Source organism: Talpa occidentalis, unplaced genomic scaffold (genome assembly GCF_014898055.3).
Source record: "Talpa occidentalis isolate TD23 unplaced genomic scaffold, MPIMG_talOcc4v2.1 talOcc4.16, whole genome shotgun sequence".
Lineage (NCBI taxonomy): Eukaryota > Metazoa > Chordata > Mammalia > Eulipotyphla > Talpidae > Talpa > Talpa occidentalis.
In genome coordinates this window covers 85,633,441-85,658,928 of record NW_023601653.1, presented here as the reverse complement: position 1 = coordinate 85,658,928, position 25,488 = coordinate 85,633,441, and the positions used below count along the sequence as shown (strand labels likewise).

General features: G+C 70.7%; 2 protein-coding genes across 7 annotated transcripts; one reads left to right on the top strand and one right to left on the bottom strand.

The window, feature by feature from the left end:
* Window positions 1-13,506: 13,506 nt before the first annotated feature.
* ALG10 (ALG10 alpha-1,2-glucosyltransferase) lies at window positions 13,507-15,299 on the bottom strand. Its single transcript, XM_037513331.1, has 3 exons — window positions 15,117-15,299; window positions 14,664-14,861; window positions 13,507-14,554 (listed from the first exon to the last, which is right to left on the bottom strand). The coding sequence occupies exons 1-3, from the start codon at window positions 15,297-15,299 to the stop codon at window positions 13,523-13,525; spliced, it is 1,413 nt and encodes a 470-aa protein (XP_037369228.1). The 3' UTR covers window positions 13,507-13,522.
* On the top strand, window positions 15,128-24,933 carry LOC119248130 (actin-binding protein WASF1-like). 6 transcript variants are annotated; one of them, XR_008552326.1, is made up of 10 exons: window positions 15,128-15,263; window positions 17,112-17,296; window positions 19,072-19,208; window positions 19,799-20,056; window positions 22,802-23,008; window positions 23,210-23,313; window positions 23,445-23,708; window positions 23,835-24,209; window positions 24,336-24,573; window positions 24,704-24,933. XR_008552326.1 is itself a non-coding variant. In XM_054696756.1 (9 exons), exons 5-9 carry the CDS (start codon window positions 22,980-22,982, stop codon window positions 24,503-24,505), a joined length of 939 nt encoding a protein of 312 aa, XP_054552731.1. In that variant the 5' UTR covers window positions 15,128-15,263; window positions 17,112-17,296; window positions 19,072-19,208; window positions 19,799-20,056; window positions 22,802-22,979; the 3' UTR covers window positions 24,506-24,933. The 6 variants fall into 6 exon arrangements, 5 of the variants coding, with proteins under 5 accessions (XP_054552731.1, XP_054552727.1, XP_054552729.1 ...); XM_054696756.1 differs by having other exon boundaries at window positions 23,448-23,708; window positions 24,336-24,933; XM_054696752.1 differs by having other exon boundaries at window positions 24,336-24,933.
* The last annotated feature ends 555 nt before the right edge of the window (window positions 24,934-25,488 follow it).

Here is a 25,488-nt window from a genome sequence, read left to right as displayed (position 1 = left end):
CACCACACACCACACACACACCACACGCCACACGCACACACACACACCACACACACACCACACACACAATACACACACAACATATACACCACACACACCACACACCCACACCACACCATACACACACAACATACACCCACACCACACCACACCCACACCACACACACCACACCCACACACCACACACCCACACCACACACACCACACCCACACCCCACACACACCACACACACCCACACCACACCACACCCACACCACACCACACCCACACACCCACACCACACCATACACACACAACATACACCCACACCACACCACACCCACACCACACACACCACACCCACACACCACGCACCCACACCACACACACCACACCCACACCCCACACACACCACACACACCCACACCACACCACACCCACACCACACCACACCCACACACCCACACCACACCATACACACACAACATACACCCACACCACACCACACCCACACCACACACACCACACCCACACACCACACACCCACACCCACACACACCACACCCACACCCCACACACACCACACACACCCACACCACACCACACCCACACCACACCACACCCACACACCCACACCACACCATACACACACAACATACACCCACACCACACCACACCCACACCACACACACCACACCCACACACCACACACCCACACCACACACACCACACCCACACCCCACACACACCACACACACCCACACCACACCACACCCACACCACACCACACCCACACACCCACACCACACCATACACACACAACATACACCCACACCACACCACACCCACACCACACACACCACACCCACACACCACACACCCACACCACACACACCACACCCACACCCCACACACACCACACACACCCACACCACACCACACCCACACCCACACACCACACCCACACACCCACACCACACCATACACACACAACATACACCCACACCACACACCACACACACCACACCCACACACACAGGCAAGACACTTCAGCACTTTAGGAGAGAAGACACCCAAACAGCCAACCCCTTGTTGTCATGGCTCTTCCTCCAGATGCAAGTCACAGCCACTCCTGGCTCCCAGCCGGCCCAGCCGGGGGGCAGCACGGACAGGGTGTGGGGTGTGCCCCGCCCCCCTCCTACCCGCACATGGTGGCCACACCCCCTCCCGGGGCAGCCACAGCAGCAGACCAGCGAGCAGGCTGCAGCGTGTTTCCTCTGTGGAACGTCACACGGCCGTGAGGACGCCGCCGTGGCTGCGCACCGCGCAGGCGGCCGTAAGTTCCAACCATCACTCGGGGTGGACTCACGGGAGGAGCCGGAGACCCTGGGAGGTGCTGGGGCCGCTTGGCTCACCCCCTCCCCGACGTCACTCTCATTCTGTAGGGACCCCCCCACTCGCCTGTCCCTCCCCCGAGGACGGTCGTTCCTGGCGGCACCGGACCACGAGGACTCTGCCAGCTGCAGCTGGAGCATCGCCCGAGCCCGCGTCCCCCAGGCCTTTCGCCAGGGTGAGCTCTGCAGTCTCGGCCGGGGGCGGGGCTGTCTGGTCCGGGGACAGAGCTCCCCACAGTGACCCCGGCTGCACCGCAGGCCATGCAGCAACTCTGCTGAGTGCCTGAAGCCAGCATGGAACCCTGCGCCCGTCGCACTGGCTGGGACACTCGGAGGGCGAGGGGCAGAGAGGCCCGTGGGGATGCTGGGCACAGGTCGGGGCACCGGCTGACCCGGGCTCGCTGCGCCCAAGGGGACCGAGTCAGGACTGGACGTCTGGGCTCCCGGGCAAGACTGCAAGGGGCGCGTCTTGGTGGGGAGAGAAGTCGCGGCTCAGAGTGGCATGAGGCAGAGGCTGGTCGCTGCCGGACGGGCCAGGGCAGCAGCACTCCGGGAGAGCGGGCACCACTGACTGCAGCAGCAGGCTGTGTCCGCAGGTGCCGGTGCCGCTTGGCATCTGGGGCCAGGTCCTGCGGGGTCACTAGGGTGGGGCCGCCTGTGCGGGCCGAGAGCACCTGCTCCTCCCCGCAGCCAGCTCTGGGGGGTGCGACGCGGCCACTCTGGGTGGCCTGAGGAGACCTGGGCCGCGGGTGCTGGGCGGCCGGCGCGGGCAGTGAGGACGGCTTGGCCGAGCGCATCCCGAAACCGGCGTGGCCACCTGCGCGAGGTAGGCAGGGCGGGGTGGGGGTGCCCGCCGGGCCCCGGAAGAGCAGCAGAGCGTGGGCCGCGCCCCGCGGAGACTGGGGCGGGGGGTGTTGGGGACACGGTGAGCAAAGCAGCCACCCCAGCACGTTCGCCCCAGCAGCTGGGCCCCCCGGTCCCCCATAGTGCGGCGGGGGTCAGCGGTTGGCCTCGGAGTCTGGAGGGGCCACGTCCAGCAGGAGCAGGCGGCTCTTCCTGGACACCACCCGGCCGGCCTGCGGGTCTGCGGGGCCGCTGAGCCTCGGCGTGTCCGCCCCGGAGCAGCCGCAGCCACAGGCCCAGAGCCGAGACCCCGCGGAGATGCCCCCGCCCCGCCCCGGGGACCCTCTCGGGAGGCCCCGCCCCTCTCCCCGGTGCTCTTCTAGGGGATGGGAAAGTCACCCCCTTCACACCCTCTGAGGAGGGCGCCCGCCAGGCTGTGGGGCTGAGAGGAAAGGCTGACGGCCCCCCTTTTGTGACAGGGCAGGGAGGGGCACCCAGAGCCCCCACACCTGCCGGCTCCAAGGCTCTCCGCCGCGTCGAGACAGAACACACAGACCTTCAGGGGAAGGAGCTTTATTACGGCCGGGGCCTCACCGAGGCGCGGGGTCTCCAGACCTGGCCCCAGAGTCCCCCCCCCCCCGGGGGTAAGTGTCCAGGCCCAGAGGCCAGCGCCGCTTCTCCCGCGTCTCGGCTCCGCAGCCGCCTCCGGCTCCTCTCCAGCGTCTCCCCTGCTCGGAGCCACTGCCCTTGGGGTGCAGGAACCTGGAACTTCCTTTTCGTGGGGGCCCCCGTTACAGCTTCACCCCATCCCTTACAGCGCCCAGCAAGGCACTGTCAGCAGCTTTTGAAGCCCCCCGTCGCACCAGGACACAGAGGCCCGACGCCCCAAGTTGCTCCAGGACACAGGCCCCGACGCCCCCCGTCGCACCGGGACACAGAGGCCCCAACGCCCCCCGTCGCACCGGGACACAGAGGCCCCGACGCCCCCCGTCGCACCGGGACACAGAGGCCCCGACGCCCCCCGTCGCACCGGGACACAGAGGCCCCGACGCCCCCCATCGCACCAGGACACAGAGGCCCCGACGCCCCCCGTCGCTCCGGCCCCGTCCCCACCGCCTCCAGTCGCTCAGCAGGACACAGAGGCCCGGATGCCCCAGCCCTGCCCAGCAGCCAAGACCAGCCCATGACCGAGCGAGACCCCCCTGGTGCCTGCGCCCCCCCCCAGTGCTCCCAGGACCCCAGTGACCTGCTCAGAGGGCGTCTCCGGGGTGGGGGGACCCACAACAGATACACAACACAGAGGGCACAGCACACACTGAGCAGGGAGGGAGGAGGGGGGAGAGGGAGGTGGGGCGAGGGAGGGGGGTGATGGAGGGGGCTAGGGAGGGGGAGAAGGAGGTGGGGCAAGGGAGGGGGGAGAGGGGGAAAGGGAAGGGGAGAGAGGGGGAGAGGGAGGTGGGCGAGGGAGGGGGTGATGGAGGGGGGCTAGGGAGGGGGAGAAGGAGGTGGGGCAAGGGAGGGGGGAGAGGGGGAAAGGGAAGGGGAGAGAGGGGGGAGAGGGAGAGGGAGGGGGAGGGGCGAGGGAGAGGGAGGTGGAGGTTGGGGCGAGGGAGGCGGGGCGAGGGAGGGGGCGAGGGAGGCGGGGCGAGGGAGGAGGGGCGAGGGAGGAGGGGCGAGGGAGGGGGCGAGGGAGGAGGGGCGAGGGAGGGGGCGAGGGAGGTGGGGCGAGGGAGGAGGGGCGAGGGAGGGGGCGAGGGAGGCGGGGCGAGGGAGGAGGGGCGAGGGAGGGGGCGAGGGAGGCGGGGCGAGGGAGGAGGGGCGAGGGAGGGGGGCGAGGGAGGTGGGGCGAGGGAGGTGGGGCGAGGGAGGGGGCGAGGGAGGAGGGGCGAGGGAGGGGGCGAGGGAGGTGGGGCGAGGGAGGGGCGAGGGAGGAGGGGCGAGGGAGGGGGCGAGGGAGGAGGGGTGAGGGAGGGGGCGAGGGAGGGGGCGAGGGAGGGGGCGAGGGAGGCGGGGCGAGGGAGGGGGCGAGGGAGGCGGGGCGAGGGAGGGGCGAGGGAGGCGGGGCGAGGGAGGCGGGGCGAGGGAGGGGGCGAGGGAGGAGGGGCGAGGGAGGAGGGGCGAGGGAGGGGGCGAGGGAGGTGGGGCGAGGGAGGTGGGGCGAGGGAGGGGGCGAGGGAGGAGGGGCGAGGGAGGGGGCGAGGGAGGTGGGGCGAGGGAGGGGGCGAGGGAGGAGGGGCGAGGGAGGGGACGAGGGAGGAGGGGCGAGGGAGGGGACGAGGGAGGCGGGGCGAGGGAGGAGGGGCGAGGGAGGGGGCGAGGGAGGAGGGGCGAGGGAGGACGAGGGAGGAGGGGGCGAGGGAGGAGGGGCGAGGGAGGGGGCGAGGGAGGCGGGGCGAGGGAGGAGGGGCGAGGGAGGTGGGGCGAGGGAGGAGGGGCGAGGGAGGGACGAGGGAGGCGGGGCGAGGGGGGGGCGAGGGAGGCGGGGCGAGGGAGGGGGCGAGGGAGGCGGGGCGAGGGAGGGGACGAGGGAGGCGGGCGAGGGAGGGGGCGAGGAGGCGGGGCGAGGGAGGGGACGAGGGAGGAGGGGCGAGGGAGGGGACGAGGGAGGAGGGGCGAGGGAGGACGAGGGAGGCGGGGCGAGGGGAGAGGGGAGGGAGGGGCGAGGGAGGAGGGGCGAGGGAGGGGACGAGGGAGGAGGGGGCGAGGGAGGAGGGGCGAGGGAGGGACGAGGGAGGAGGGTGAGGGAGGGGGCGAGGGAGGGGGCGAGGGAGGGGGCGAGGGAGGCGGGGCGAGGGAGGGGCGAGGGAGGCGGGGCGAGGGAGGCGGGGCGAGGGAGGGGCGAGGGAGGAGGGGCGAGGGAGGAGGGGCGAGAGGGGGCGAGGAGGAGGGGCGAGGGAGGTGGGGCGAGGGAGGTGGGCGAGGGAGGGGGCGAGGGAGGAGGGGCGAGGGAGGGGGCGAGGGAGGTGGGGCGAGGGAGGGGGCGGGAGGAGGGGCGAGGGAGGGGACGAGGGAGGGGCGAGGGAGGCGGGGCGAGGGAGGTGGGGCGAGGGAGGCGGGCGAGAGGGGACGAGGGAGCGGGGCGAGGAGGGCGAGGGAGGCGGGGCGAGGGAGGGACGAGGGGGAGGGCGAGGAGGGACGAGGGAGGCGGGCGAGGGAGGGCGAGGGAGGCGGGCGAGGAGGGAGGGGCGAGGGAGGTGGGGCGAGGGAGGAGGGCGAGGGAGGGGCGAGGGAGGCGGGGCGAGGGAGGGGACGAGGGAGGCGGGGCGAGGGAGGGGGCGAGGGAGGAGGGGCGAGGGAGGGACGAGGGAGGAGGGGGCGAGGGGAGGAGGCGAGGGAGGGGACGAGGGAGGCGGGGCGAGGAGGGGGCGAGGGAGGCGGGCGAGGGAGGGGACGAGGGAGGCGGGGCGAGGGGAGGGGGCGAGGGAGGCGGGGCGAGGGGGGACGAGGGAGGAGGGGCGAGGGAGGGACGAGGGAGGAGGGGCGAGGGAGGGGACGAGGGAGGCGGGGCGAGGGAGGAGGGGCGAGGGAGGGCGAGGGAGGAGGGGCGAGGGAGGGGACGAGGGAGGCGGGGGCGAGGGAGGAGGGGCGAGGGAGGGGACGAGGGAGGAGGGTGAGGGAGGGGGCGAGGGGCGGGGCGAGGAGGGCGAGGGAGGCGGGCGAGGGAGGGGGGAGACGGGGCGGGGAGGCGGGGCGAGGAGGGGGCGAGGGAGGAGGGGCGAGGGAGGAGGGGCGAGGGAGGGGGCGAGGGAGGTGGGGCGAGGGAGGTGGGGCGGAGGGGGCGAGGGCGGAGGGGCGAGGGAGGGGGCGAGGGAGGTGGGGCGAGGGAGGGGCGAGGGAGGAGGGCGAGGGAGGGACGAGGAGGAGGGGCGAGGGAGGGGACGAGGGAGGCGGGGCGAGGGAGGGGGCGAGGGAGGGGGCGAGGGAGGAGGGGCGAGGGAGGGGCGAGGACGGGGCGGGGAGGAGGGCGAGGAGGGACGAGGGAGGAGGCGGGAGGAGGCGAGGAGGGGGCGAGGGAGGCGGGGCGAGGGAGGAGGGGCGAGGGAGGTGGGGCGAGGGAGGAGGGGAGGGAGGGGACGAGGGAGGCGGGGCGAGGGAGGGGGCGAGGGAGGGGCGAGGGAGGCGGGGCGAGGAGGTGGGCGGGGAGCGGCGAGGAGGGGACGAGGGAGGCGGGGCGAGGGGGGGGCGAGGGAGGCGGGGCGAGGGAGGGGACGAGGGAGGAGGGGCGAGGGAGGGACGAGGGAGGCGGGGCGAGGAGGGGGCGAGGGAGGCGGGGCGAGGGAGGAGGGGCGAGGAGGTGGGGCGAGGGAGGAGGGGCGAGGGAGGGGGCGAGGGAGGCGGGGCGGGAGGGGACGAGGGAGGCGGGCGAGGGAGGGGGCGAGGAGGAGGGCGAGGGAGGTGGGGCGAGGGAGGCGGGGCGAGGGAGGGGGCGAGGGAGGAGGGGCGAGGGAGGAGGGCGAGGGAGGGGTCGAGGGAGGTGGGGCGAGGGAGGTGGGGCGAGGGAGGGGGCGAGGGAGGAGGGGCGAGGGAGGGGGCAAGGGAGGTGGGGCGAGGAGGGGACGAGGGAGGCGGGGCGAGGGAGGGGACGAGGGAGGAGAGGGCGAGGGAGGGGACGAGGGAGGCGGGGCGAGGGAGGGGGCGAGGGAGGCGGGGCGAGGGAGGAGGGGCGAGGGAGGCGGGGCGAGGGAGGAGGGGCGAGGGAGGGGGCGAGGGAGGAGGGGCGAGGGAGGGGACGAGGGAGGCGGGGCGAGGGAGGGGCGAGGGAGGCGGGGCGAGGGAGGAGGGGCGAGGGAGGTGGGGCGAGGGAGGGGGCGAGGGAGGCGGGGCGAGGGAGGGGGCGAGGGAGGGGGCGAGGGAGGAGGGGCGAGGGAGGGGGCGAGGGAGGCGGGGCGAGGGAGGAGGGGCGAGGGAGGAGGGGCGAGGGAGGGGGCGAGGGAGGAGGGCGAGGGAGGGGCGAGGGAGGGGGCGAGGGAGGAGGGGCGAGGGAGGAGGGGCGAGGGAGGTGGGGCGAGGGAGGTGGGGCGAGGGAGGCGGGGCGAGGGGAGGGGCGAGGGAGGCGGGCGAGGGAGGCGGGGCGAGGGAGGCGGGGCGAGGGAGGGGCGAGGGAGGCGGGGCGAGGGAGGAGGGGGCGAGGGAGGGGGCGAGGGAGGCGGGGCGAGGGAGGCGGGGCGAGGGAGGAGGGGCGAGGGAGGCGGGGCGAGGGAGGGGGCGAGGGAGGAGGGGCGAGGGAGGGGCGAGGGAGGGGGGCGAGGGAGGCGGGGCGAGGGAGGCGGGGCGAGGGAGGGTGCGAGGGAGGCGGGGCGAGGGAGGGGCGAGGGAGGTGGCGAGGGAGGCGGGGCGAGGGAGGAGGGGCGAGGGAGGGGGCGAGGGAGGAGGGGCGAGGGAGGGGGCGAGGGAGGCGGGGCGAGGGAGGGGGCGAGGGAGGCGGGGCGAGGGAGGGGGCGAGGGAGGGGGCGAGGGAGGGGGCGAGGGAGGCGCGAGGGAGGCGGGGCGAGGGAGGAGGGGCGGGGCGAGGGAGGAGGGGCGGGGCGAGGGCGGGGCGAGGGGGAGGGGCGAGGGAGGTGGGGGGAGGGGGAGGTGGGGGGAGGTGGGGGGAGGGGGAGGTGGGGGGAGGTGGGGGGAGGGGGCGGAAGGGGCATATAGGATATGACACAGCCAAGGGGGTGAGGGGGGTGGAGGGGGGGTGAGGGTGGAGGGGGTGGCGGGAGAGGTGGGGGGACCGCCCCATCCGGGTCCCCGTCCCCCCCGTGGGGCCCGCGAGGCCGGGGGGCTGTTGGGTCTGGGCCTGGCTGGGACAGGGGGGGCCCCCCCCCCCAGCCTCTGCCCCTCGCGGGGACTTTAAATAAAGCCGCTTCCTCTGCGCCCCGCGCCTTCCTGCGACCTGCGCCGCTGGGGGGGGCGGGGGGCAGAGACTGCGGGGGGCGGGGGGGGCAGAGACTGCGGGGGGCGGGGGGGGGCAGAGACTGCGGGGGGGGGGGCGGAGCCAGGCGGGAAAGCTGGGAGGGGGTGGGGCGGGAAAGGGGGGATGCGGGGGGGGGGGGGCGGTGCTCACCTGGACTCCGGTCCTCCGCGGGGCCCACGATCCGCCACCCCCTGCCGGCCCCGCACCCCCCCCGCCCCGTGACCCCCAGGCCCACGCTGGGGGGTCCCACCCGGCCCAGCCGGGAGAGGCGCCCCCCAAGCCCCGCATGGACGCGGGGTGCGCGGGGCGGGGCGCGGCAGCCGGTCCAGGGGACGCCGCCGTCTGACCCGATGGCCTCGCACCCCCTTGCGGCCGCCGCCCCCCAGCCCGCGGCTTCTCTGTGTTGGGGCGCCTCGGCCCATGTGAGGGGCCCCCGTGGCCTTCGGGGCAGCCCCGCCCGCGGCCGCCGCTGGCCTGTCCCTCCCGGGGCCCGGCTCGGGGCTCCCCGGCCGGGCGGGGCCAGGGGGCCCAGGGGGAGCCCAGGGCCGGGCGGGGGCCCCGCAGGGTGTGAGCCGGGAACCCCGGCGGGGCGGGCGGGAACGGGGGCGCCAGCACGGGGGCCTCGCGGGGCCGGACCAGGCCCCACGCGAAGCCTGGGCGGCGAGGCCTGGCCTCCGGGCAGAAGTGGGGGGCCGGGGCAAGGGCTCCCCTCGACGGCCTCTGGCAAACCAGCTGGGCCCGCCGGTCCCCGGGACGGAGGCTCGGGACCCCGGGTCGCCACAGCCTCGCCCCCGCGGGGTCCCCGGGCGCCCCCACCCCCACGCGCCCCAGGCCGGAGCAGCCCCCCACCCCGCACGGGAGAGGCTGAGACGCCGCAGCGGGCGGGGCCCGGCCACAGCCGCGGGGACACCCGCCCCGGAGCGAGCAGGGGCCAGACGCCCCGCGAGGCCGCCGGGGGACCGGGGGGCCGGGGGACCGGGGTGGGGACCAGGGGGACCGAGAGGACCAGGGAACCAGGAGGACCAGGGGGCAAAGGGGGACCGGGAAGAACAGGGGGACTAGGAGGGCGGGGGGACCGGGAGGAACAGGGGGACGGGGGGGAGGGGGACCGGCGAGACTGGGGGGAAGGGGGGCCGGGAGGAACAGGGGGACGGGGGGGGGACGGGGAGACCGGGGGACGGGGGGGGCCGGGAGGAACAGGGGGCCAGGGGGGGCCGGGGAGACTGGGGGAAGGGGGCCGGGAGGAACCGGGGGACCGGGGGACGGGGGGACGGGGAGACCGGGGGACGGGGGGGGGGCCGGGAGGAACAGGGGGCCAGGGGGGCCGGGGAGACTGGGGGGAAGGGGGGCCGGGAGGAACCGGGGGACCGGGGGGACGGGGGAGACCGGGGGACGGGGTGGGGGCCGGGAGGAACAGGGGGCCAGGGGGGGCCGGGGAGACTGGGGGGACGGGGAGGGGGCGGGAGGAACCGGGGGACGGGGCGGGGGGGGAGACCAGGAGGAACAGGGGGACGGGGGGGGACCGGGGAGGCTGGGGGGACGGGGGGGGGACCGGGGAGACCGTGGGGGACGGGAGGAACAGGGGGACGGGGGGTGACCGGGGAGACTGGGGGGACGGGGGGGGCGCCGGGAGGAACAGGGGGACCAGGGAGACTGGGGGGACGGGGGGGACCGGGAGGAACAGGTGGACCGGGGGGGGACCGGGGAGACCGGGGGGACGGGGGGCCGGGAGGAACAGGGGGACGGGGGGAGAACCGGGGAGACGGGGGGACCAGGGAGACTGGGGGGACCGCCGGGGGGCCGGGACCCCCGCGCGGGGTGGGCCGGGCCTCAGCGGAGACACAGGGGCGGCAGGTGAGCCCCGGGCTCACCCCAAAGAACTGGGAGAAGCAGCAGCGCCCCGAAGCCGGGAGGGGGACAAGGCCGCCCAGAGGGGGACAGACGCAAGGGCGGGGCGGGGGGGGAGAAAGGGGGGGCGCAGCACACGCGCCGCGGAACCCCGAGGCCACGACGGCCGCGCACACGCGGCACCGGGACGCGGGCTCAGACCGACCCGCCGCGGAGAGGGGCCGAAACGGGGCGCACAGCCCCCCAGACACACGGCGTCCAAGCGAGGCCCAAGCCTGCAGGACACTCACCCCCCACGCAGGCTCGCCCCAAAACCCAGGGACTCCGGCCAGCAGCGTCACCCGAACCCCGAGTCCCAGCAAACAGGGGCCTCCTGGGGGCGCCGAGCGCCCCGGCCCCGGCCCAGCCCACGCGGCGCGGCGGACCCCCGGTCTCCCCGCCGCCCCCGAGGGGCTCCGCCCGCTCTGCCCCCCACTGTCTCCGGGGTCCTCTCAGCTCTGGCCTGCGCCCCGGTTCGTGGATAAATAAAGAAGCCAAACTCGTCGCTCCGGGATTTAGGGGTTCAGCCGCGCGACAGGCAGGTGAACCCCGCCCCCCAGCAGCGCAGGCGCGAGTGAGCGAGCCCCGCCCCCGAGGGCCGCTTCTGGGGGAGCCCCGGTCCCCGCAGGGTCTGCGGGTGCGGCCGCCCGGCCCCCCAGGGCCCCCCGCCCCCCCCCGCGCGGGCCCCGGGCGGGGGGACTCACCTGGCGCCCCGCGGCGCGGCTCCGGCCTCGGGTTGCGGCCGGGAGGGCGCCCCGCGGGCCCCCCGCAGAGACGAGGGCGCCCCGACGCCCCGAGCAGCGCCAGGGCCCGAGCGGGGCGACCTGGGCCCCCCCGGGCGGAGGAGCCGCGCAGCCCCGGCCAGGGCGCCCCGGGACCGACGGGGACCCGCGCCCCGGCCGCCGCCCCGCCCCCCGGAAGCCCGGCCGGAGCGGCTTCCCCTGCCCGCGCCCCCGAGCGCCCCCTGCGGCCGCCGCCCGCCGCCCGCGCCCCGCGCCGCCCCCGCCCCGCCCCGCGCCGCCCGCCCCGCCCCGCGCCGGCCCCCCCGACCCCGCCGGCCCCCCCCGCGCCGGCCCCCCCAGACCCCGCCCTCCCGCCCTCCGGCCCGCGCCCCGGCGCCCCACGGATCCTCATCCTAAGACGACACCCCCGCGGGGAGGCGACGGCGCGGGACCCGCGATCGGGCTGGACGCGGCCCGCGGCCCCCGCCCCCCGGAAGGAACCAGGTCCCGCCGGCCCCAGCCGAGCCGCGCCGCGTGGGGGAGCCCCGGGCCGGTCCGCCGCCTGCGCCTCCACCGCTTCCCAGAACCCAGACTTGAGCGTCTCCCGAACCCAAAATAAATTAAACAGACGGCGCGTCGCCCCCCCCGCGCGACCACCCGCCCCGCTGCCCCGCGCGGGCCCCACGCGCCGGCCCGGCCCGGCCCGCGAAGGCGGGAACAGCCGCGCGGCTCAAACGGGAGCTGCCGGGCCAGGCCGGGCGCCGGCCCGGGACACGCACACCCCACCCGGCGGGCCGCCGCGAGCGCTGTTGGGGCCCGGGTGACCCCAACGTCCTTTTGGCGGTGACTTGCCCGGGCCAGGGCGCCGAACCCAGTTCCCTCGAACCCCACGGCCGGGCGCCCCGGGAAGCGCATGACTCGCCCCCAAAGCGCCTTTCCTTGGCCACCTCCGGGGCGCACCGGCGTCCCACAGAAGAGTCCACTGGACCCCGAAAACGCGGCCCTCCCTGCGGCCTCGGCGAGTGTCCGGCTGTCACCACCGAGGCCGGAGGGCGATCCCCGGCGGGAGTGACCCTCGGGGCACAGCAGACTCTCCAGTCTCCCCTCAGCAGTGGGTTTCCGGGGATCCGCCTGTTCTGCTCCCCCCGTCTCTGGGGAGTCCTCTCACCCCCGCACCTCTGGCCTGCACCCCGGCTCCTCTATGCCTAAGTTAATCTTAAATAAAAAAACGGCCTAACTGGAGAAGGGGTGTCTGTGGACACCACTGAGAGCGCGACCTCCACCAGGCCATCCTGGGGGGCGGCCGCACCCCGCGGTGCTGTCCCGAGGGGAGACAGCGCGGGCAGGGATTGGTCAGGGGCAGAAACTGACTCCCGGGGCCCAGCCCGGAGGGCGCCCAGAGCCATTGGAACGGCAGCCCCCGGCCCCCCCTGTGTCACGGCTGCTGCAGCCTCGCACCCCCGGGGTGCCCTCCCGGCTGCAAGTTGTGTGGGTTTCCCACGGGGGCGGGGGCGCATCCACCCGCCCAGTGGCCGAAAATACACCACAGGGGTGTCAGCCCACTGTGCCGTCAAGAGTGAGACCCGGGCTTTTTTTTTTTTTAAAAAAAGATTTATTTATTGGGCCTCCGCGGTGGCGCAGCGGCTGAGCGCTGGGTGGCGAAGCTGCCCGCGGCCTCTGCAGCGCCTGTTCGATCCCCGGCTGCTCCCCGGCCACCGGCGGAGGGAGGGTCCCACGTGGCGCGCAGACCTCTCCTGCCGCCCGCGGCTCCCCTCAGCAGTGTCCTTCGGTCCTTCTAGAAGCCTGCTCTGCTCCCCGCTCTGGCTCCTGTAAATTCTCTCACCCTCCCGCGCTTCTGACTGTACCCAGTGCTTGTATAAGTAAATAAATAAATCTTTAAAAAATAATAATAATAAAATAAAATAGATAACAAAAGTAGAATCATTAAAGCCAAAAGCTGATTCTTTGATTTCAATAATAGAATCTTGGCCAGATTGAACAACAACAAAAAAAGTATTCACAGTATCACAGATGAGAGCAATGGCATCACTGTTAAAAAAAGAAAAAAGGTGAATATGATCAACTTTGTGCCAGTAAATTCAACAACTTAGACTAAACAGATTTCTCAAGAGACACTATACAGCTCACTAAAGAAGACATAGACAACCTGAACTTCCCTGTGTTTTATAAAGCAGTGGGTTTGTAGTTATCAGCTTTCCCCCAAAGAAAACTTCGGGTTTGGGGCCTCCCTGGTGGCGCAGATGATTGAGTGCAGTGCTGTGAAGCTGTCTGCAGCCTCTGCAGTGCCATTCGATCTCTGCGGGCCTTGGAGCAACCCTCCTGGCCAGCAGACCTCTCCTGCCGTGCCCGCTGCTCCCCTCAGCAGTGTACTTCGTCAGTCTGCCTGCTCTGCTCCCCGCTCTGGCTCTGGGGGATCCTCTCACCCTCCCGCGCCTCTGACTGTGCCCAGTGCCTGTGTAAGTAAATAAATAAATTTTTTTAATACATATTTTTAAAAGATTTATTTATTTATTTACACAAGCAGGAGATCGAACCGGCGCCGCAGAGGCCGCAGCAGCACAGCCCAGCGCTCCACCGCGGCGCCCCCGGGGGGCCCGAGACCCGGTCACGTGCGCGCCGCCGTCGGGGGCCGCCTGCGCCGTCGCCGTCGGGGCTTGTGCGGGCGGACGAGGCCGCGGGCTCGGGCGGGCTCGGGGCCGTCGTCGCCGCCTCGGGGCCCGTCTGGGGTCTCTCGGCCCCGGGGGCGCGGCCCGGGCGGGGTCGGCGGCGCCCCGCGCTACCACATGAAGCGCTGCAGGTCGGGGCTGTCGGGCCAGCGGAAGGGCCGGTAGAGGAAGACGTAGAAGGTGGCGGCGTTGACGGCCGCGTAGCCCGCCAGCTCGCACAGCAGGCGCGACACGGCGGGCAGCGGCGCGTGCAGCCGGAAGAAGAGGAAGGGCAGGATGAAGTAGCGCGGCTCGAGCAGCCGGTGCGGCACCGTCACGGCGCCCGCGCAGGCGAAGAACATGGCGACCCAGAAGACGGACTTGGCGCGCAGCGCGTCGGCCACGCTCCAGCCGGCGAACAGGTAGCCGGGCACCAGCAGGTACTTGACGGCCGCGTGGCGCTGGAGGACGCGGCGCCACAGGTAGAAGGTGTAGTGCCGGTTGTCGGCCAGCAGGTAGGGGTGCGCGTGGGTGCAGCGCCCCACGGCCAGCAGCGCGCCCGCGGCCAGCGCGCAGGACAGGCCGGGGCGGCGGCGCGCGGCGCGCAGGAAGGCGCGGACGCGGGCGGGCGAGAGCAGGTGCGGCCAGGCGCAGAGCAGCGTGAAGCCGAGGAAGTAGAAGAGCTGCGGCAGGTGCAGCACGGCCTCGTGGCTGCCGCGGTCGCCCACGGCCACGCCGCCGTTGAGCAGCACGAAGGCGCCGCACAGCAGCCCGAGCGCCGCGTAGGGCCAGGTGAGCCGCAGCAGCGCGCGCAGGTGCCGGGGCGCCGCGGCGTAGGCGCCCGCGAAGCGCAGCGGCGCCAGCGGCCCGGGGCGCCGGCCGTCGCGCGCGCGCCGCTCGGCCCGCCAGGCCGCGGCCAGCCGCGCGGCCACCGCGTCGCCGGCGCAGAAGGCGGCCCACACGGCGTTGGTCTGGCGGAACAGCACGGCGCACAGCCCGAGCAGCGCGGCGGCCCCGTGGCGCCCGCGCAGCCCCATCAGGTGCGCGGCCAGCGCGAAGAAGACGGCGCCGGGCTCGGTGTAGTAGAGGAAGGTGACTAAGAAGAGCGGCGGGCTCGCGGCCAGCGTCAGCGCGGACAGCACGCGGCGGGCGGCCGAGGCGGCCTGCGGGCGGGCGGGGGTCACTCGGGCCGCGGCGCCCCGCGCCCCCCGCGCCCGCAGCCCCGCCGCCCGCCCCGCGCCCCCCCGCCCCCCGCGCCCCCCCCGCACGCACCTTGCGGCCGGGCTGCACCTCGCGCAGCAGCAGGTGCAGCAGGTACAGGTTGCCGGCGCCGAGCAGCAGGTTGACGAGGCGCAGCGTCCACGCCGAGCAGGCCACGCGCGCCGGCCAGCCGAGGACCCAGCCGGCCGGCCGCAGCACGGCCGCCGACAGCAGGTACAGGCCGGGCAGGGTGGTGATCATGGGGTCCCACTGCGGGGGGCGGAGGTGAGGCCCGCGGCCGGCCGAGGAGGGGGGGCCGCGGGCCACGGGGGGCGGGGCGGGGCGGGGTGGGGCGGGGCGGGGCGGGGCAGGTGGGGCGGGCCAGGCCCGGGGGCGGGGCGGGGCGGGGCGGGGGCCAGGCCGGCGGCCGGATCCCGACTGGGCCCGGGTCCGGGTCCGGGCCCGGGTCCGGCCCACGGCCGGGGCGGGCTCGGATCCGGGGCGGGGGCCGCGGGGCGGCCTCACCTGCGCGGGGGAGAAGCGGCCCTCGCAGAAGCGCTGCGCCTGCGGCACGTGGAAGGTCTCGTCCATGTAGGGCTCGCGCAGCGCGCGGCCGACGGCGGCGAAGAGCAGGCAGGACACCAGGAAGGCGCCGCTCAGCGCGGCCGACAGGTAGCAGCCCTCGAGCGGCGCCGCGCGGGCCGCCATGGCCGCGGGGAGGGCACCGGGGAGCGCGCGCCGGGCCCGGAAGCAGCCGCCGCGGGGGCGGGGCGCGGCGGGCGCCTGTCCGTCTGAGCGGGGCGCGCGCGGATTGGCCGGGGCGCCGGTGGGGGGGCGGGCGGCGAGCGCGGATTGGCCGGATCGCCAGGGGGGCGGGCGGCGCGCGCGGATTGGCCGGGGCGCCGGGGGGCGGGTTGCGTGCGGATTGGCCGGGGCGCCGGGCGGCGCGCGCGGATTGGCCGGGGCGCTGGGGGGGGCGGGCGGCGAGCGCGGATTGGCCGGATCGCCGGGGGGCGCGAGCGGCGCGCGCGGATTGGCCGGGGCGCTGGGGGGGGGGGCGGGCGGCGAGCGCGGATTGGCCGGGGCGCCGGGGGGCGGGCGGCGCGCGGCGGCCGGAAGCGAGGAGGGCGTCCGCTGCTCGCCCCGCGCTCGCCGGCAGGGGGCGCGGCCGCCGCGCTCAGGTCCCGGGCAGCCGGGTCGGCGGCCCCCGGGCGCGGGCGGCGGCGCGCGTCCGCGAAGCGGCCCTGAGGCGAGGAGCCCGGCCCCTCACGCCCGGGCCTCCGCGCCCCGCGCCGCCCACCGTGCCCGCCCCCGTCAGGACGCCTCAGGCCCCCGCCCCCCTCGGGCCCCCGCCCCGGCCAGGCCCCCCCAGAACCCCCGCCACCCCTCAAGGCGCCCCGCGCCCCCAGCCGTTTCCTCCCCCCGCCGCCGGCCACGCGGGCTCCTGGCGCCAGGGCTGGGCGCGGGTCAGCCTGTCCGGAGCCGGGAACCCGCCCCCACCTCTCCCCCCAGGTCCCCGCAACTTCCTCCCAAAGGTCCCCCCAGCCGCGCACCCTCGCTCCACGCCCCCCCGCGACCCCCCTCCCGCTCCCTGACCCCCTCCCTCCGCGCCCCCCAGCTCCCTCCGCGCCCCCCCAGCTCCCCGGCGCGGCCGTGGGGGCGCCCTCGCTGTCCGGAGGACCCGGCCCGCGGGCTCCGGGCTGGGGTCGGCCTGGCTGAGGCGTCAGGGCGGCAGCCAGACCCCTGGGGCTCGCTCCGCCGGCTCCTCCTTGCTCTGGGGGCGCGGGGAGGTCGGGGGACACCCCGCCCCGTTGCCCTGCACTGGGCTCGCCTGCGCGGCAGCGAGTCTGGGGACGACCCGCGCTCTGCGCCCCAAGCCCGCCCCCCGCGGACCCCGCTGCTGCCCGAGACCCCGCAGGGCGAGCCCCGGAGCCGACTGTCCCCGGGTGGGCGCCGCCCCGCGCTGCCCCGTGTCCTCGGAGACGCCGGGGCCGCCTCTGGGCGCAGGGGACCTGCTTCGTGGTGTCGCAAAGCCCCTCCTCACTGCCACCTCTCGGACCCCCCAAACTTTCAGTGTCCCCTGCCAGTTTGGCCTGGGGCGTCTGGGATCCCCAGCCTAGAATAGAGGGCCAGGCCCCCTCGGGCGCTGCCTGCGCTCAGCACAGCTCAGGGGGCCCCTGGGACTCCCCACGCCTCACATACACCCACGAGGTAAGTGGAAAGTGGGTCTCCCTGGTGGTTTGGGGGTCTCTGGCGGGACCCCGGGTTCTGCCCGTGCTTCGGCCCAGGGACGTCGCCCAGAGCCGTCTGCCGGCCAGACCCGCGGCGATGCTGGTGGAGTCTGTTGCTTTCCTCGCCGCTGCCCGGGCTCAGGCCGGCACCCCCGCCTCCGCGTGACTGGATTTCCTGCCCGAACCAGCGGCACCTTGGGGAGCGGGCGTGGACTTGAGGGCAGGGAGGCGGCGGCCCGGGTTTCTGTCCCTAAGGCCCTTCAAAGTGAATGTTTTCTCGCCACAACAGATCGCACCGCGGCAGAGGACAGCGGCGTCCAGGAATGTTCCGTTTCTGAGGCCGACTTCGTTCCCGTCGTCGAGGTCTGAAGTCGACGTCTGTGCGGACGGCGGGGTGTGCAGTGGGGTCTGTCACAGCCCCGGGACCGGTGGCAGCTCGGCTCTGGGGTGACGCGGCGCTGGCAGCGGCACAGGGTAAGTGGTCACGCCGCGATGACAGCTCTGGAAGGAAACTCTCCTGCGTGTTCGACTCGGGAGCCCTCAGCCCCCTCCCGCTGCCGGGCCCACTGTCTAGTCACCAGTCCTGGCTCAGGGCCCGCAGGCGACGGGGACATTGCGCTGACACGTAAAATCGAACTGCACGTGTCCGGGGTCGAGCTGGTGCCCCGACTCTCGGCAGGAGAGGGAGCAGCGTCACGTGTGGTGTCTTGGCCCGGAGCCCTCAGCCCCGGCCTCCGTCCCCCGGGAACATCCAGACGCGGCCCTGCACCCGGAGTGCGCTCACTGCATGGCAGCCCGGGGCGCCCGGGGGCGTGGGCTCTGCTGGTCTGTGTCCAGACGCTCAAGGACAGCGTCGCCTCCTTCCTCTCGCCGTCTCGGCTCAGCGAGTCCGCGCGATTGCAGAGGGTGGCCCGCAGCAGCTGAGGCCCGCCAGGGCTGGGCCGCCTCCAGGGAGGGGTCTGTAGGCCTTTGCCACCGTCTGGTTGGGCTGCTGGTTGCCAAGTGTGACGAGTTCCCTGCTTGGAGAGCAGCCCTTTGGTGGAGGCCTTTCACAGATCTTTGCGGGTCTGTGGTTTGATTTCTCTTCCGCTTGCAAGCGTGGGCTGTTTCGCCTGATGGGATCACCTCCGCCGAGGGGCGGCTGGGGAAGCTCACCGGGATCGCAGGACTGGCTCTACGGATAGTGCCATGGGGGTGTTTTTACTGTAAATTTAATTTTTAAAATACACACGTATGCGTTGATGTCAGCTTTCCAGTGCTGCAGCGTCACAGGCCATCGTGGTTTAGGTTAGAGGAAACACGTTGGAGAAAAATCCTGAACCAGTCCGCGCAGAGACGGACATGGAGTCGTCCAGTGTTGGCCTCTTGCGGGTCCCTGCACCGGGGCGGGGGTGGGGGGTGGCCAGAGCCTGGGGTCCACTGCCAGTTCCTGGCCCACCAGCCTCCAGTGCCCAGGTCTAAAGGCCGAGGGCTGAACCCACCGTGCCCTCCCCAGCCTGTCGCCGGTGGCCGGCTCACAGGCCTGCACCCAGAAGAGGAGGTCTGCAAGCAGCAGCCGCTCACACAGCAGCTCCGAAACGTGGCTGTGACCTCCTTCTGCACAGAGCAGCAGCTGCTCCAGGAATCACCATTCTTAGAATTGCAAAGAACAAAGCATCGTAGTTCACAGAAATGCACTAGAGTTTATTTTTTTTCAATTTTTAAAAAATATTTATTTATGCATACAAGAACTGGGGTACAGGCCAGAGGCGGGGTATGTGTGAGAGGACTCCCCAGAGACAGAGCGGGGAGCAGAACAGGCGGATCCACTGAAACACACTGCTGAGGGGAGCAGCGGGGAGGCAGGAGAGTCTGCTGCGCCCTGTGGGCAGCTCCCTGGCCGGGGATCGAACACGTGCTGCAGAGGCTGCGGACAGCTTCACAGCTGCTGTGCTAAACCCCTTGCGCCACCAGGGATGCCCCGAAATGCACTCGATTTTATCACTTATTTTACATCTCGTCTTGGGAGCAAATGTATTTCAGGATTTGCTCACTTGAAGTCCACACTCTGAGCATTCGATTCTGTTACACACAGAAGGTGGCAAATGTCTCCTTTGAAAATGAATTTCTTTAACACTTCTCAACTAGTAGAAACTACGAGCTGGAAGATCTCTAATTATAAGACGAACCTTTCAATGCGAGCACTAATGAAGCTGTTACAGGGCAGGAAGGGGCAGCCCAGGGCCCCCAAACCTGCCCGCTCTAAACAGGTTCTGCCGTCCGCCGCGTCAGGACAGCACTCACAGACCGCGGCGGGGAGCAGCGTCCGTGCAGTGAACGTGCAGCACAGAAAAGGGGAAGAAGAGCGTTTCCAAGCCCAGCACCCAAAGTCACCCGCCCCTCAGGGGTATGGCTCCAGGCAAGCAGGGTTGGCCCAACGTAGGGCCACTGAGGCCCGAGAGCCGGCCCCGGTCTACGGCCCCTCCTGGGGACCTGCGGGAAAGGGGCAGCGGGGGCCGGCGCGTCCGGGAGGAAAAGAGCAACCTCAGAATCCAGGTGCGAGCTGCCCCGTCCCGCCCTGGGGCCCGCGTCCGTCCCGACCGTCCAGGGCCGGGAAGGCCCCGCGGCTTCTCACGCGTCTCCGCTCCGCGTCCGTCCTCCCCGGGCTCCTCCCGCCCCACCCTCCTCCTCCCGGCTCCTCTCCAGCTTCTCCCCCACCTCCCTTGGTCCAGGCAGGGGACCTGGAACCCCCCCTTTCCTGGGGACTCCCCGTTACAAAAAGCCTTACCGGTAAAGGAACGGAAGTGCACCAGGGTGGAGCAGTCCTCTCCCTGCTAAAGGAACAGCTTTTTCCACGACTCTGTCCAGAACACAAGGGACTCAGCCAAGAGGGGGCCTGAGGGCTCCCGTGTCCTGCGGCGGGGCTGGGGCACTGCGCCCCCAACTCCCTCACCCCCGGAAGTGGTGCCACGGCTGATGCTGCTTCTGCATCCTCAGGGCCAGAACCTCAGGAGTCTCCAAGGCAGCACACCCCTCCAGCGCGGACTGTGTGGCGCCCGCAGAAGGGGCAGCACCCCCCTCAACACGCCAGGGCTCGGCGAGGGCCGCAGGGTTCATGCTCCCGGACCCACCACGGACGGGTCGGGGCGCCTCACTGGCCTGCGGCGAGCTTGCGTCATGGGAACTGAGGCCACGGACCCGAAACACGCCCATCCAGAGTCTCTGACCCCAAACACAGCGTGCTGGGGCCTCCAGGTGCGGACCCAGGGTCAGGGCTGGCTCAGGAGCGGCACCGGGCAGCGGGCGGGCGGGGCCCCTGGGGGCACTCAGCGGACAGGGCCCTCGCCCTCCTCATCCTGCTCCTCCTCGGCTCGAGCGCCTCTGCCTCCTGCTGACAGCACACAGCCCGTGATTTCCCACTTTCCTGTGACTTTCTTCTGCCACGTTCACCCTCTGGGGCCTCCGCCCTGCCCACCAGCCAGGACCTGTGGCTCGGCCACTGCTTGACCCTCCCCTTGAGTGTCATGCCCTCCTGCCCGGTCCCCACGTCGCAGGTCAGTCTGTCACTGTGTCAGGCTGTGGCTGCTTCCCTGGGCTCCTGGGGAGCCCCGGCCGCGTGCCCCCCACCCCGCCCTCCAGCTCTCCGGTGTCCTTACATTTCCTCAGTGTTCCTCGTTGGTTGAGTTAGGTAGGAGTTTTACAGCTGGTGGTGCCATGTGGCGAGGTCTGAGCCTGGACCTGGCGTGTGCACAGTGGTGAGTTCCCAGAGATGGCGGTGAAGCTCGTGTCATGGAGTTTATCGCCTGCTCTGTGCATTGTGTGACTTCAGGCTGGAAAGCCAAGTCTTTAGTCCATTTTGACAACTGCTAGGTCTGGCGTGAGACGGTGGACGAGTCTCGCTCTCTTGCATGCCGCTGTCCAGTCGTCCCAGCACCATTCCTTGAACAGACTTTCTCCAGTGTGTGCTCGTGCCTTCCGAGTCGTAAACTAACTGCAGATTTTGTGTGACTCTATCCCTGGACTCGCAATTCCATTCCATTGGTCTGTCTGTCCGTTTTTACTTCAGTACCTGACTGTTCTGATGACTACGGCTTGGTCATATAGTTTGAAGTCAGGGACTTTGATACCTTCATTTTCTTTCATTGTTTCTTCAGAATTGTTTTGGCTTTTGGGTTATTTTGTAGTTCCATATAAATTTTAGTATTCTTTGTTCCATTTCCTGGAAAAGTACCACGGGGGTGTTTTAGGGATTATTGGATGTGCATATTGCATGGGGTCAGGATACTATTTTAACAATGTTAGTTCTTCCAACCCACAAGCATAAAACTTTCCATTTCTTTTGGTTTTTTTTCCTATTTCTTTTAACATATCTTGGAATTATCAGAGGATGTATACTTCACCTCCTTTGTTAATTTAGCCCCAGCTATTTTACCTTTGTGGTGCAGTTTGTAAATGGGATTGCTTTCTTAATTTCTTTCTTCTAATTGCGGGCATATATACGTGCAACAGATTTTAATATATTGATTTTTATCTTGCCCTTTCATATTCATTTATTATCTCTACCTTTTTTTAGTGGAATCTTTTGTAATGTAAGCTACTGTATCATCTGCAGTGAGTAACAGTGGAGAAGGGGACACCCTCACGTTGTCCCTGACCTCAGAGGAAAATCTTTCACCGTCGAGTGTGATGCCGGCTGTGACTTTATCACTTGTGACCTCAGTTACTCTAGTTCTAGTTTTATCATAAGTGGGTGGTGAATCTTGCCCCATGCTTTTCTTTGCTGCTAGCTGCTTATTCGGCCATACTGATGACATCCCCTATTTCACTTTTTTTTTTTAAGATGTACTTATTTATACAAGAACTGGGGTACAGGCCAGATGCGTGCGAGGGTGAGAGGATTCACCAGAGACAGAGCGGGGAACAGAACAGGCAGACTGATGAAATACACTGCTGAGGGGAGCAGCGGGAAAGACAGGAGAGGTCTGCCTCGCCATGTGGGATGCTCGCCAGCCGGCCTGGATCAAACCCGCACTGCAGAGGCTACGGACAGCTGCACAGTGCCGCATTCAACTGCTTGCGCCACCAGGGAGGCCCTATTTTACATTGTTAAGATACTTTAATTTCTATTATTTATGAATCTGAGTTCTCAGTCACCTGATCACCTCTGCTGCAGTGGCCCTACACCTCATCGGTGAGAGGTGTTTATGTCCTGAGGGTGCTCCCCTCGCCTTGTCTTCAGAACCGAGGACCCTGCGGGAGCTGGGTGCAGCACTCCTTGCCAGCCTCCTGCTTCTTCCTGTCTTCTCTTGGAGGCTGACACGCACCCATGCTGCTCAGTCTGCGCCCAGGCACGTCGTCCTCTGAGGCCCTGCAGTCTCCCTGTCGCTCAGGCGAGAAAGACTGGGTCTTCTAGCAGGCCGGGAGGGAAATATCCGTGATTGTCACATTTACAAGAACACAGTTCTCAGCGCTTAGCATGCCGGGAGGAGGAGGATGCCTGGAATCGGTCAGACCCTCAGGCCTCTCAGTCCCAAAGGGGCTTCTGTCCCAGGGAGACATGGCTGGCGTTTGGGATCCAGGGGAGGAGGAGACGTGGCTGGAGTCGAATAAACTGGAATGAGAGCTGAGCGGCTGGAAGCAGGCTGCCCGCAGCCCCCACCCCCATCCCGGCTCCCCTCCCCACCCCACCCCCGCGTCTGCCTGGCACCTGCTGCCCGGAGGGTGATGGTTGGCCACGCTCCCTCCCACGGTTTCCAAGCCGGTTCTGGGATGCGGGAACGGCAGAGGTGAGGTACACGTGTCGTCTCTCCCTCGTCCTCCAAGGAGCGCAGGCCCCGGGGACCGCCGCCAGCCGGCGCGCGGTTTCAGTTCTGCTCAAAGAGAAGCAGGAAAGACGAGTCCCCGTGCCCTGTCCGGCCGCGGGCCCACGGGTGGGGAGGGCGGCGTGAGGATGCAGGGCCTGCTGGCCGCTCAGACAACCCACTTGGTTTTATTTTTCAGAGGCCTGGTGGCACGGTCAAGATGTCCGGTCAGCAGCCAGGACAGGCTGCCCGCCAGGGCGGTGCTGGTGGACGCGGGGGCAGGACCCCAGAGAAAAGCGGAGGCGACGAGCTCGGCACAGACCTTACAGCACGCCACGCCGCACGTGGGCAAGGGCCTCCGAGCTGACTCTGGCCACATGACCCACTCCCAGCTCTGGGAGAAGCTGTGAGCAATGCAGGGGCCCGCGGCTGTCAGGCCAGCAGGGGCCTCTGCTGCCTCAGGGCTCGCTCTTGGCCCGCAGATTCCTTTTTTGAACCTCAAGAGTGTTCTGGAGAAGGGGCCTCCCTGGTGGCGCAAGGGGTTAAGACGCAACCTATGAAGCTCACCGCAGCTTCTGCAGCACAAGTTCGATCCTTTCCTTTCCAGGGAGCTACCCACACGGCGCAGCAGACCTCTCCTGTCGCACCCGTTGCTCCCCTCAGCAGTGGATTTCAGTCAGTCTGCCTGTTCTGCTCCCCACTCTGTCTCTGGTGAGTCCTCTCACCCCCCTAAAAAACTCTGGCCTGTACCCCAGCTGGTATATGTATAAATAAATAAATCTTTAAAAAAAAAAAGTGTTCTGGAGACACGTGCCTCCAGACTCCAACCCTAAGACTCTCAGTAGGTCTCCCTGAGAGCACTGGCCTCTGGCCCAGAGAGGACCACAGCGTCCCGGGAGAGTCAGCACAGCAGCGCGAGGCCGAGGGGGCCCACACCCTGCCTTCCTCAGAGGCCCTCGTCACAGTCTTCCCGGCACTTTCCCCCGAAGAGAGAATCTGTTCGAGGCCGTGTCTTGTATGTGAGGTCACCCCGTCCTCCGCCATCACCCTGCGGCCTGGCTGGCTTGTGCGGTACCCTGGGGTGCTGCTGGGCTGTGTCCTCACAGGTGGGATGCGTGTTTGGGGTCAGGGTAGGGCCTAGCGAGGCCACGTCCTGGGCCCAGGTGAAGCCTGACACCGTCTCTCCCCCTCCTGCCCCTGCCTTGTCCTCCTGCCGTGTGTGTGTACTGCAGGGACACGCAGCGACGACGTGACCCCCACGGGTGCCGGACCCGCACACACTACTTCCCCTCGCGGTGGGAGAAGCCCCGACTCATGCCTGCTCTGCTGTGGGGCGCCCCCAGTCCTCAGCCTCTGCGGGCGGCACACAGGGGCCGGCCGTCCTCATGGGAGCCGTGCTGCATGCGCCGTGGACCATGAGGCTTATCCTCAGGCCCAGCTCCTGGAGGCCTGCCCAGCCCTCCCGCCCCGGCCCCTGCTGCGGGAGCCTCCTGGGCAGCTGCCCCCCTCCCCCTCCCCCCCACCGGCTCCTGTCACGGGGGCGCGGCCAGGCCTGCTCGTGACCGCGTGTGTCATCGCTTCTGGAGGGGCGGAGCCGACAGAGAAAGGTGAGTTTCCCAGCGCTGTAAATCGTGCGCGTCTGTCCGACAGGCTCCGAACCATGAATCACAGTGACGCAGCACAGCCCCGGGCCGCAGCAGTTATTTTAGTAGCTGCTTTTTCCGTTTCCGCAGCTCGCTCCCCTCGGGCACGAAGCTCAGGCCGGAGCTCGCTGCTGCCTGTCAGCCCCCGGGGGCAGCGCGAACCCGTCCAGGCTGTGCCTCTGACAGGTGCTCGCCCACGCCCGGCCCCATGGCGCTGCCTCCCTCCCGAGGAGCCGTTTTCTGAACCGAATCATTGTTAACTTTGCCCCTTTGTCGTCCATGAGCCCGGTGCGGGGCGCAGAGGGTTCCTGTGCCGCTACCCACTCAGGTTTGTCCCCCCCACTCCCGGCCTGTCTGCCCTGTCTGCCCCCGCCGAGCCGGCCCCACGGGGGCGCCTGTCAGAGGGAAGACGCCGGGGCCTTCCACCTGCTGCCCCAGAAACGGCCCCTTGTCTCCAGGCAGAGCCTGCTCCCCCGCCCTGCCAGTGCCCCCGCCCCGGCGCGTCCAGGGGAGGCGCTCTCCGACGGGCAGACACCGGCAGGAAAGATGGCTGACAGGCTGCCGACCTTTCCTGAAGAACATTAGCTTGTCCCTACAGCGGACATGAAGAAAACACCCCGAGGCGTCCCCGCGCGCAGCCGCCGCGCCCCGGGTGGAGGAAGGCTTTGGGAGCAGAGGCGGGCGGGCGGCCGGGCTGGGCCCCAGGGCTCCGGTGGGGAGGGCGCGGCCCGTCCACTCCGCACTTCGCCCTCAGTCCGCGTCCATCGTGACACTCCGTGAGGCTCCCACGCGGGCGACCCAGCGCCCTCTGCTGCCCAGCCCGCTCTCTGGGGGCCTGTCCTGGCCCCCCGTCCGCAACCGTGTCCTCGCGGTGCCGACCGGGCCCCGACACCCGGGACCCTTCCACCTCGGCCTTCGCTGAGCCCGGGGGCTCCTCCCCGCGAGCTGGTTCCTCGGCTTCGTGCCGGCCTCGCGGCCATGACCGTGGACACGGGGGCCGCAGGGCTCCCAAGCTGTCCCTGAGACTTGGCTGCTGTGAACACACGAACACACCCGGGGGTGCCTTCCGCGTGACGACGACGGGCCGCGGCCCCGGAGCTTCGTTAAACGACAGATCCGGGGTCAGAGTGAAGCAGAAGCCACCGCCACGTCCCCTCACCTGAGGCCGCCTCTGCTCGGGAAGCAGGATCCTATGAAGCGCTGGAGCCCCCGGCGCACAGCCCCCCCCCCCAGACGCACAGGC